The sequence below is a fragment of the Amaranthus tricolor genome, chromosome 1 (assembly GCF_026212465.1).
Source record: "Amaranthus tricolor cultivar Red isolate AtriRed21 chromosome 1, ASM2621246v1, whole genome shotgun sequence".
Taxonomy (NCBI): Eukaryota; Viridiplantae; Streptophyta; class Magnoliopsida; order Caryophyllales; family Amaranthaceae; genus Amaranthus; species Amaranthus tricolor.
The window spans coordinates 3,543,525-3,555,922 of NC_080047.1; the positions used below are offsets into that span (position 1 = coordinate 3,543,525).

Below are 12,398 nucleotides of genomic sequence, written 5' to 3' on the forward strand. Positions count from 1 at the left end.
TTTTGTTTTAAAAGCAGTTTTCCATTCATCCCCTTCCCTTATTCTCATTTGATGATAACCACTCCTTAAATCTATTTTTGAAAAGACTAAGGCTCCACTTAATTCATCAAGCATATCTTGCAACCTAGGCATAGGAAAACGGTATTTGATGGTTATGTTATTTATGGATCTACTATCTACACACATTCTCCAAGTGCCATCTTTCTTAGGCACTAAAAGGGCAGGGACAGCACAAGGACTAAGACTTTCTCTCACGTAGCCCCTTTCAATCAACTTACTCACTTGCCTCTCAAGCTCTTTACTTTCCTCGGGGTTACATCTATAAGCAGCTTTATTTGGCAAAGGTGCTCCAGGAATCAAGTCAATGGCGTGCTCAATGCCTCTTATTGGTGGGAGGCCCTTGGGCAAGTCATTTGGAAATACATCTTTGTACTCTTCTAATAACTCATTTAAGGAAGATGAGTTATCACAAGAAGTACTAATCTGATCTTTGGTCCTTAGAACCAAAGCATAACCACCACCATATTCATCCACTATTTTTTCAAACTCATTACATGTTACAAGATAGTTGCTTTTGTCTTTTTCTTTCTTAGCAACTTTAGGGGGTAAGGGAATTAATTTGACTTTTCTACCATCTTTTTTTGTTACAATATACTCATTACTTTTTCCTCTATGCTCCGAATTGTGATCAAATTGCCATGGTCTTCCAAGCAGCAAGTGACAAGCATCCATGGGAATTACATCGCACCATCTTTCATCTTCAAAGCCTCCAATAGAATAAGAAACCAAAGCTTGCTTCCTCACCCTTATTCCAGTGCTATCATTCAACCAATTCAACTTGTAAGGTTCTTCATGATCTCTAGTAGCTAACTTCAGCTTACTCACAACTTCAGATGATACTACATCAGTTTGTGCACCGCTATCAACTATAACATTGCAAGTCTTCTCTCCAATTTTGCATCTAGTATGAAACAAATTGTGGCGTTGCTTCAAATCAGCTTGTGGCTCACTAAATAGCACTTTTCGAACCACCATCATATTGTACTCATCTTCTGGTTGTATTTCCTCCTCATAATCATCCTCCAAATCTTCCACTTCATTTGCCACAAAATTATACATTTTTTCCTCTTCATCCATAATAGCACACTGAGTAGATGTTAAAACAGCCTTGCTAGGACATTCACTAGCAATATGTCCTCTTCCATGACATTTAAAACATTTCCTCCTTGTTGCAAGTTCACTAGGCGACACAACAGCCTTTTCTTTCGATTTTTCGCTTATAAAACTAGATGGGAAAGCCTTACTTTGAAAACTACTCCCTTTTGAGTTGGAAGGAGTAAACTTCGAAGTACCTTTGTAAGGAAACTTAGGCTTTTCCTTCTCTTTCTCTTCCTTGGATTGTGCTTCATATTTCAAAGCCAATTTGCAAACATCACTAAAAGAAGCATAATGAGTAACTTCCACTTTTCTACAAATATTTTTGGACAGCCCTTTAATGAAACGAGCAATTTTAAAGGCTTCCTTCTCTTGCAAATCACAAATCAAACATAGTTTTTCAAACTCTCTAATGTATTCTTCCACACTCATCTCATTTTCTTGTGAAAGATGTGTAAGTTTCAAGTATTGCTCCTGCTCATACTCCTTACTCACCCATTTATCCCTCATCTTTTTTTTAAATTTTTCCCAAGAGTCCATTTTATTTTTTCCTTCTCTTCTTCTATTTGCTTTAACATTTTCGTACCATAAGGCAGCAAGTTTAGTGAGTTTAAGAACAGCAAGCTTAAACTTCTTTTTATCATCATACTCCTTATATTCAAACACGGTTTCAATTTGCCTTAGCCAATCAAGAAATGATTCGCTATCATGACCTCCATCGAATTCTGGAAGATCAATTCTAAGCCCCCTATCTTCATCAAAAGATTTATAATTATTTCCACTACTAGAATCCTCATTTTCAATCTCACCAATTTTTCTTGTAGCTTTTAAAAGCATATCAGCCATAGCATCCATTCTTGTATCTTGCTTTTGTTTTTCAATCTCACGCTCTTCATTTTTTTTCTCCATTCTTTCTAACCTCAAATTGATTGATCTCAATAGCTCAGCGAGGTTTTCTTCAGCCATAGTTTTTTTTTTTTTTTTTTTTTTTTTTTTTTTTTTTTTTTTTTTTTTAAAACGAAAAACCGAAAGCAACACAACAGCAAGTCTGATATTTTGTGTTTATTTTGAATGAATTAACACTTTGAAACACTCTTTAAAATACCAAAGCTCTGATACCAAATGATGTAAATGCTAATTCAAGACTTCCTAAATGATTAAGGAAGGAGAAGGACAAAAGAAAAGAAAGAAGAAGTAATTTGGACAGAATGTATATTTGAATGAAAATAGGACAACCAAAGCACAAGAACAAACTCAATGCAATAGTATTTAGGCTAGAGACAAGACAAACTCAATCTCCCCTAGTTTAATACTCAAGAACACACTCAAAGTATTAAAGAACTCTTGTTAACCTTGGACAAACACAAAGATAGGCAAGAAGAAAACACAAAGGTTGATTCATAAAACAAGTCTGAACTTTCATTCATGAATAGCTCTCTTTAAATAGAGTTACAACAGCAAAAGGAAGCTAAAAAGCAAGAGAAATTAAGGTGGGACGTCCAAGCATGGGGAACAAGCATTGGAACTCACAAAACAACATTAAATAGCCTCCAAAGCATGCATTAGGCTGATTTAAGTTGTTCCCTAAGCATGCAGTAGCTAATTAATCAGATTTAAGTGGTAAAAAGACTTTAAAAAACATAGCTAAACTTGGACCTATCAAAGTGACGTCCAACCAATATATATGTAGCTTCACTTAATCTTCAACCCAAGTTAGACATGTAACAAATTCAGATTTAAAAGGATTAAAACCAAGTACTTCAAGAACTAAAGCAATCGGCTCATGAGATAACGTATTTGATCTTGGATCATTCTCTCCTTCTTTTGAAGAGTTTGTCCTCAAACTTGAATCATCCAAGTACGGTGACAAATCGCCCACATTAAAAGTAGCACTAACACCCATCAACTCATCAGGAAGTTCAATCTTGTATGCATTATCATTTACCCTCTCAAGTACTTTAAACGGACCATCAGAACGAGGCATGAGCTTGTTTTTGCGAAGCTTCGGAAATCTCTCTTTTCTCAAATGAAGCCAAACCAAATCCCCAGGGTTAAATATGGGTTGTTTCCTTTTTTTGTTTGCTCTCTCTTGGTATTTTTTATTCATCTCCTCAATTCTTTTCTTTACTTGCTCACAGGTTTTTTGAAAGGTTTCCACCCTCTTTTTTGCATCTTTTTCTACCATATTAGTTTTCAGCAAGGGAATCAAATCAACAGGCACAAATGGATTCACTCCATACACTACTTCAAAAGGAGAACGAGAAGTAGTTAAAGAATGAGCCCTATTGTAAGCAAACTCCGCATGGGCTAGTTTCGTGTCCCAATCTTTCTGCGTTTTGCTCACAAGACCACGTAACAAAGCACCCAAAGTTCTATTTGTCACCTCTGTTTGCCCATCAGTTTGGGGATGATGAGAGGTGCTAAATAGTAACTTGGTACCAACCAACTTCCATAGGGTCCTCCAAAAGTGACTTAAAAACTTGGAGTCCCTATCCGAAACTATACTTCGAGGAATGCCATGTAGTTTGACAATTTCCTTGAAGTACAATTCAGCCACTTTTACTGCATCATCTGTTTTATTACAAGCTACAAAATGAGCCATTTTGGAAAATCTATCTACCACCACCATAATGCTATCTCTACCCCTTTGAGTCCGCGGTAGCCCAACAATGAAATCCATGCTAACACTTTCCCAAGGAGAATCTGGAACAGGTAATGGAGTATAAAGCCCCTTTGTGAAATGCCCTTTTGACTTTTGACATGTAGCACATCTCTCCACAACTAAAGTAACATCCCTGATCATCCTTGGCCAATAGAAATGCTCACCAAGAATATCAAGAGTCTTTTGAATGCCAAAATGACCAGCCAATCCACCACTATGAACTTCTCTTACCAACAATTCACGAATGCCACCTTTAGGAACACACAACTTGTTACCTTTAAAAAGATAACCATCTTGATCAACGTAATCTTTCGATGGCTTTGGAAATTCATTAGCAAAATCAGGATCATCTTTGTAATACTCCTTGAGTTGTTCAAAACCCAAAACCTTAGCATCCACCATAGAAAGCAAGTATGCTCTTCGAGATAAAGCATCAGCTACAATATTACTTTTTCCATCTTTATATTTGGAGCTAAAGGTAAATGATTGAAGAAATTCTACCCACTTTGCATGTCTTTTATTAAGTTTTTGTTGCCCATTTATGAATTTTAAAGCCTCATGATCAGAATGAAGAACAAAGGGTTTTGGTCTAAGGTAATGAGACCAATGATCAAGAGCTCTAACGATGGCATAAAATTCACGATCATAAGTAGAGTAATTCAATTTAGCCTCACTTAACTTCTCACTAAAGAAACTTACTGGCTTCTTTTCTTGAATAAGGACAGCCCCTATTCCAACCCCACTTGCATCACACTCTACTTCAAACACGTTGTTAAAATCAGGGAGAACAAGTATAGGTGCATTGCAAAGCATGTATTTGACTTTATCAAAAGCCCTTTGAGCATTTTCAGTCCATTCAAATTCACCCTTTTTTGTTAACTCGGTAATGGGAGCCATAATAGAAGAGAAGTTTCTAATGAACCGCCTATAGAAAGAAGCAAGCCCATGAAAACTCCTTACCTCATGCACATTGGTTGGAGCCAACCAAGACTTAACTGCCTTAACCTTTTCTGGATCTACTTGCACTCCTTCTCTAGTCACAATGTATCCCAAAAATGACACACTAGGGGTCATGAAAAAACACTTCTCAAGCTTTCCATACAACTTTACTTCCCTCAATTTTTCAAACAACCTCTTCAAATGCACCATATGGTCTTCATTGTTTTTACTATACACTAGAATATCATCCAAGTAAACAACAACAAAATTATTAAGAAAAGGACGGAGAACCTCATTCATTAACCTCATGAAAGAACTTGGAGCATTGCAAAGCCCAAATGGCATCACTAACCACTCATATAACCCTTGTTTTGTTTTAAAAGCAGTTTTCCATTCATCCCCTTCCCTTATTCTCATTTGATGATAACCACTCCTTAAATCTATTTTTGAAAAGACTAAGGCTCCACTTAATTCATCAAGCATATCTTGCAACCTAGGCATAGGAAAACGGTATTTGATGGTTATGTTATTTATGGATCTACTATCTACACACATTCTCCAAGTGCCATCTTTCTTAGGCACTAAAAGGGCAGGGACAGCACAAGGACTAAGACTTTCTCTCACGTAGCCCCTTTCAATCAACTTACTCACTTGCCTCTCAAGCTCTTTACTTTCCTCGGGGTTACATCTATAAGCAGCTTTATTTGGCAAAGGTGCTCCAGGAATCAAGTCAATGGCGTGCTCAATGCCTCTTATTGGTGGGAGGCCCTTGGGCAAGTCATTTGGAAATACATCTTTGTACTCTTCTAATAACTCATTTAAGGAAGATGAGTTATCACAAGAAGTACTAATCTGATCTTTGGTCCTTAGAACCAAAGCATAACCACCACCATATTCATCCACTATTTTTTCAAACTCATTACATGTTACAAGATAGTTGCTTTTGTCTTTTTCTTTCTTAGCAACTTTAGGGGGTAAGGGAATTAATTTGACTTTTCTACCATCTTTTTTTGTTACAATATACTCATTACTTTTTCCTCTATGCTCCGAATTGTGATCAAATTGCCATGGTCTTCCAAGCAGCAAGTGACAAGCATCCATGGGAATTACATCGCACCATCTTTCATCTTCAAAGCCTCCAATAGAATAAGAAACCAAAGCTTGCTTCCTCACCCTTATTCCAGTGCTATCATTCAACCAATTCAACTTGTAAGGTTCTTCATGATCTCTAGTAGCTAACTTCAGCTTACTCACAACTTCAGATGATACTACATCAGTTTGTGCACCGCTATCAACTATAACATTGCAAGTCTTCTCTCCAATTTTGCATCTAGTATGAAACAAATTGTGGCGTTGCTTCAAATCAGCTTGTGGCTCACTAAATAGCACTTTTCGAACCACCATCATATTGTACTCATCTTCTGGTTGTATTTCCTCCTCATAATCATCCTCCAAATCTTCCACTTCATTTGCCACAAAATTATACATTTTTTCCTCTTCATCCATAATAGCACACTGAGTAGATGTTAAAACAGCCTTGCTAGGACATTCACTAGCAATATGTCCTCTTCCATGACATTTAAAACATTTCCTCCTTGTTGCAAGTTCACTAGGCGACACAACAGCCTTTTCTTTCGATTTTTCGCTTATAAAACTAGATGGGAAAGCCTTACTTTGAAAAGTACTCCCTTTTGAGTTGGAAGGAGTAAACTTCGAAGTACCTTTGTAAGGAAACTTAGGCTTTTCCTTCTCTTTCTCTTCCTTGGATTGTGCTTCATATTTCAAAGCCAATTTGCAAACATCACTAAAAGAAGCATAATGAGTAACTTCCACTTTTCTACAAATATTTTTGGACAGCCCTTTAATGAAACGAGCAATTTTAAAGGCTTCCTTCTCTTGCAAATCACAAATCAAACATAGTTTTTCAAACTCTCTAATGTATTCTTCCACACTCATCTCATTTTCTTGTGAAAGATGTGTAAGTTTCAAGTATTGCTCCTGCTCATACTCCTTACTCACCCATTTATCCCTCATCTTTTTTTTAAATTTTTCCCAAGAGTCCATTTTATTTTTTCCTTCTCTTCTTCTATTTGCTTTAACATTTTCGTACCATAAGGCAGCAAGTTTAGTGAGTTTAAGAACAACAAGCTTAAACTTCTTTTTATCATCATACTCCTTATATTCAAACACGGTTTCAATTTGCCTTAGCCAATCAAGAAATGATTCGCTATCATGACCTCCATCGAATTCTGGAAGATCAATTCTAAGCCCCCTATCTTCATCAAAAGATTTATAATTATTTCCACTACTAGAATCCTCATTTTCAATCTCACCAATTTTTCTTGTAGCTTTTAAAAGCATATCAGCCATAGCATCCATTCTTGTATCTTGCTTTTGTTTTTCAATCTCACGCTCTTCATTTTTTTTCTCCATTCTTTCTAACCTCAAATTGATTGATCTCAATAGCTCAGCGAGGTTTTCTTCAGCCATAGTTTTTTTTTTTTTTTTTTTTTTTTTTTTTTTTTTTTTTTTTAAAACGAAAAACCGAAAGCAACACAACAGCAAGTCTGATATTTTGTGTTTATTTTGAATGAATTAACACTTTGAAACACTCTTTAAAATACCAAAGCTCTGATACCAAATGATGTAAATGCTAATTCAAGACTTCCTAAATGATTAAGGAAGGAGAAGGACAAAAGAAAAGAAAGAAGAAGTAATTTGGACAGAATGTATATTTGAATGAAAATAGGACAACCAAAGCACAAGAACAAACTCAATGCAATAGTATTTAGGCTAGAGACAAGACAAACTCAATCTCCCCTAGTTTAATACTCAAGAACACACTCAAAGTATTAAAGAACTCTTGTTAACCTTGGACAAACACAAAGATAGGCAAGAAGAAAACACAAAGGTTGATTCATAAAACAAGTCTGAACTTTCATTCATGAATAGCTCTCTTTAAATAGAGTTACAACAGCAAAAGGAAGCTAAAAAGCAAGAGAAATTAAGGTGGGACGTCCAAGCATGGGGAACAAGCATTGGAACTCACAAAACAACATTAAATAGCCTTCAAAGCATGCATTAGGCTGATTTAAGTTGTTCCCTAAGCATGCAGTAGCTAATTAATCAGATTTAAGTGGTAAAAAGACTTTAAAAAACATAGCTAAACTTGGACCTATCAAAGTGACGTCCAACCAATATATATGTAGCTTCACTTAATCTTCAACCCAAGTTAGACATGTAACAAATTCAGATTTAAAAGGATTAAAACCAAGTACTTCAAGAACTAAAGCAATCGGCTCATGAGATAACGTATTTGATCTTGGATCAGTAGAGAACATAAGAGGTAAATTGTCAAGTCTTCATCATCAAGCTTGACATCAATGTTTTGCAAATCCATAACAATGGAATAAAATTCATCTAAGTGAGGTTTCAAGGATTTACCTTCCTCCAAGCGTAGATCGTAAAGTCTACTTTTCAAAAGTAGCCTATTGGTAACACTCTTGGCCATATAGAGTGATTCCAACTTCTCCCATATATCCTTGGTTGTTGTTTCTTTAACAACCTCTCTTAGTACTTCGTTGGAAAGGCATAATTGAATTGCCGACAATGCCTTTGAGTCTATATCTTCCCCCCTTGATGCGGTCATTCCTTCCGGCATCTTATCTACACCATCAATGGCCTTATGCACACCATTTTGGATTAAAATGGCTCTCATTTTGACTTGCCATAAGCCAAAATTTACATTTCTATCAAATTTCTCTATGTCAAGCTTCATTGTAGTCATGATTCTCAAATAACAACTTCTTAAGACACCGTAAAATCAACTTGGCTCTGATACCAATTGAAAACGTTTGCCAAAACCATTACGATGCTAAGAACAATACAAACAACAATGAACAAAACAACGTTTAACAATGTAAGCTAATCAAAAAGACACAAGGATTTAAGGAGGTTCACCCAATGATGGTTACGTCCTCCGTGGTGTGTAGAATATGTTTATATTATATCAAGAATGAGTATAAACAACACTTCTAAATGAAGAATTACAATTGAGTAAGAGATAAAAAACAAAAGGCTATGTGTTTGGCTTAGGGGTTGTGTTTGATGTATTTGATGTGTGAGTATGAGAGCCCTATATATAGTACTAGGTACTAGAATATCAATAGCTCACTTGAATACATAGTTAATATTAAGTAATGAATAATATGAAATAACTCCAAGAACTTGAAAGGTCGAAAATCAGCATCCCATGCATATCAGAAGATCCGCTCGACCGAAACAGGGAGCTCGCTCGGTCGAGCGGCTCGGTTGAGCGAACATGAGCTACTTTCTAGAGCATTCTGTCTGACCGCTCGACCTACCAATATGACTCGCTCGGTCGAGCGGGTAGGTCGAGCGACCTTTCTGATCCTTCTGTCAGAATTCTGATCGAGCTACCATAAATCAAGTCCCTTCTTCTTTTTCATTAATCTTCATTAACACCCATAATTCATCATGAATACTCTCCACATAATTACATCCATTTGCATTCCACAAACCAAGAGTCACACACATGATTACACACATTAACTTGTGCACTCAAGTCACACATACCATTCATAACAGGAGGGAATATGATTTAACAAAGAGGATATGAACAATACAGAAAAAGTAGTAAAATAAGCAAACAGCAAAGTATAATACAGGGGCTTATAGGACAAACTTGACTGAGCGTGAGCCTGAGGTCCATCACGGCGATGACACCGAAACTTATCTGAAGAGTGAAGATGAATCCTCAGTTGACCCGCATCTGGCACCAGGATACCGATGTGAAGTTGGCCTTGTATCCCGCTGTAATTGGACATTTCGTAAGCACATTCAAATGAATAATTTGTGTGTTTCAGGTCATCCAACCTTTTCTTAGTTTACCCTATTAATGACGTTGTTCTTGCACAAGTCCGACTGATGTATTTGTAATACACCGATCTTAGATGCACGCGAGTACATTTGGGTCACGACGAGTATGGAACGGACCATGGTTTATGATCCGCCTTCTTTCAAATAATCAAATTTCACAACATATAATTTATAAAGCTTTATATATTTGAGTTGATCTATGTACAGGCTTTTATGACCTCTTTACATTTACCTTATATCTATATATATATATATATATATATATATATATATATATATAATTATGTACTACTGTCAAATTAAGAATACACTACAGTCTACAAGTAGAGAAACAAATAGATTACCTTATTTGCATATGCTAGATGTACTGGATCCACTAACCCAATTTTCCATTAAACTTGGGGAAGATGAATATTGTCGAAAATTACGCAACAGAAGTGCATGATCATCCTCCGCAGAAGTTCGTGTGTAAGTAGAATCACTAAAAAGCGTTTCCACCCCCTCTACCACGGCATATTTAGCTGTCTCTTTTGTCTGCAATACTTCACAATCCTCCGTCTGAGCATTTTGATACGTCTCTTCAGCTCGCAGTGTTTCAGAATTGGCCATCTCTTCGGCCTCTAATTCTTCATAATCAATGGATTCAATCCTCTTAAGAGCCTCCAAAACCTCGTCCATTGAGGGCCTGAAGTCCTTGTCATGTTGTAGACACCTGAATGCAAGCTCTGCCACCAATATAGTCATCCTCCTAACCTTGAAATCTGATGCGAACCCAAGTTGGGGTTCCACCAACTCATCAAATGCACACCGTTGGATCCGTTTCATTGCATAGCTAGATAAGTTGATCTCATGCCTATGCCTGTTGATGTCAACTGCTGGCATAGAAGAAATGAGCTCAATGAGAACAACACCAAAACTGTAAACATCACTCTTGTCTGTCAGCTGATAACACTGGCTATACTCTGGGTCTACGTAACCAGGAGTTCCCTGTGGAGCCGTTGAAACATGAGTTACAAGGTCGGGGAAGAGTCTCGAAAGCCCAAAATCAGCCACTTTTACACTGAAGTTGCAGTCAAGGAGAAGGTTATTAGTTTTGACATCACGGTGTATGATGCCAGAAGCGTGAAGGTAAGAAAGTGCAGCAGCAGTTTCAATTGCAATCCTCAGGCGAACTGGCCATGGAAGAGATCCTGATTTTGCATTTTTACCAGACAAGTGATCGGCTACTGTGCCGTTTTTCACATACTCGTACACAAGGAGTAGTTCCCTGCAGTGCCGGGAAGAGCAGCCGTAAAGAGTCACAAGGTTTGGGTGTTTCATACGAGTAAGTATCTGAACTTCGTTCATGAACTGTTGAACCCTTTCACAGTTCTTCTCACACAGACGTTTTACAGCTACTTCCCTTCCATCTGTTAGTCTGCCTAAGAAGCACAAATCAACTTCTGTTAGTTGTCAAAAGTCACCTATGCTTCACCGTTGCCACTTCTAGTATTCAGTCATCAGTCCTCAAAAAACCTTCATGATTAGTCTCATTAAAAACACGTTTAATCCCGTTTTTAAATACTTCTACTATATTACTTTCTAAAATCTCAAAACCTACAACTAAAACCTGACGGTCATTAAATTAAAATGTTTTGTTTGAGGGTGATAAGAATTCAAGATTATTACCATAATATACTATCCCGTGGCCACCAGTGCCAAGTACTTTTGATTGATCAAAATTGTCGGTGGCTTCAATGAGTTCACTGTAGGAGAAGAGTGGTACGTCAAGGTAAATGCTTCCCTCTTCAACTTCTGATGGACTACAGTCGAAAGAATCATTCTCAGTCATTAAATTTGGATGACCAACTTTTCTCTTCTTATGTTGCCAGAAGACTATGATAGCTACAACTCCAACTAGAACTCCAGTGCCTGATGGTAGATTAAGGTCAGGTTTCAGTTTGACAAGTAAATTCTTGAGGTATGAAGTAAACCACACAACTAAATGAATTTGATTAGATGAATATATAGAAGTACCTGGTACCAGAATTAACAATACTGACATTTTATTCCCTGCAAAGAGACGCGTAGACTGTCAGTTATTTTTTCACATGGAGAACACACATGTAAACTAATATTCAATTGTTGATGAAGAAAACACATGTAGTAAACTAATTATCAGTTGTTGGTTGAGGTGAGGATATAATCTAATACATAGCTTCAGACTTGTAGCTTCACTTTGGCCAAGGCCTTCCAACTTCGTTAAAAACTTTATAAATTAGAAGGGCTCGGAGTGTTAAATGTACGGAACTTTATCCTTACATATAATAATAAAACAACCAGTCTCCTGAGGGCTGAGAGACATCTATCAAGCCTAACTCATTAAACCTTAATGCCTACTTACTATATCCTTATTGCCTACTTACTTCATCCGAAATGCCTACTTTTATCATCTTTATTCCCTACTTACCATATCCTTAATGCCTACTTACAATATCCTTAATGTCTTATAGTATCTTTAAATGCCTCCTTACAGTATCCTTAATGTCTACCTACATCATCCTTAATGCCTACTGACATCATTCTTAATGTATCCTTGATGCCTACTTACAATATCCTTAATGTCCATCGAGTAAGCGTACAGTACTTAAAATCTTAAATGCCTAGTTACAATATCCTTAATGCCCACCGAGTAACTTACTCTACATTTTCCTTTATGGTCCGGCCCAATTAGAGATTGTCTCTCAAAGAGACCATCTCTCAC

General features: G+C 36.9%; 1 protein-coding gene across 2 annotated transcripts in view; it reads right to left on the reverse strand.

Moving 5' to 3' along the window:
- LOC130799392 (LEAF RUST 10 DISEASE-RESISTANCE LOCUS RECEPTOR-LIKE PROTEIN KINASE-like 1.2) overlaps positions 1–12,398 on the reverse strand; it is a 28,699-nt gene that overhangs the window by 13,012 nt on the left and 3,289 nt on the right. Inside the window, exons 2-5 of one of the 2 annotated variants that reach the window (XR_009039260.1) lie at positions 11,672–11,707; positions 11,324–11,566; positions 10,000–11,076; positions 9,462–9,589 (exon numbers count right to left, since the gene is read on the reverse strand). Coding sequence is in view for 1 of the 2 variants with exons in the window: in XM_057662493.1 (XP_057518476.1) it covers positions 10,001–11,076; positions 11,324–11,566; positions 11,672–11,707 (1,355 nt within the window). In the remaining variant the exon portion in view is untranslated. Of the gene's footprint in view, positions 1–9,247; positions 9,590–9,999; positions 11,077–11,323; positions 11,567–11,671; positions 11,708–12,398 lie in introns of those variants that run through there. The other variant, XM_057662493.1, reaches the window with a different exon arrangement.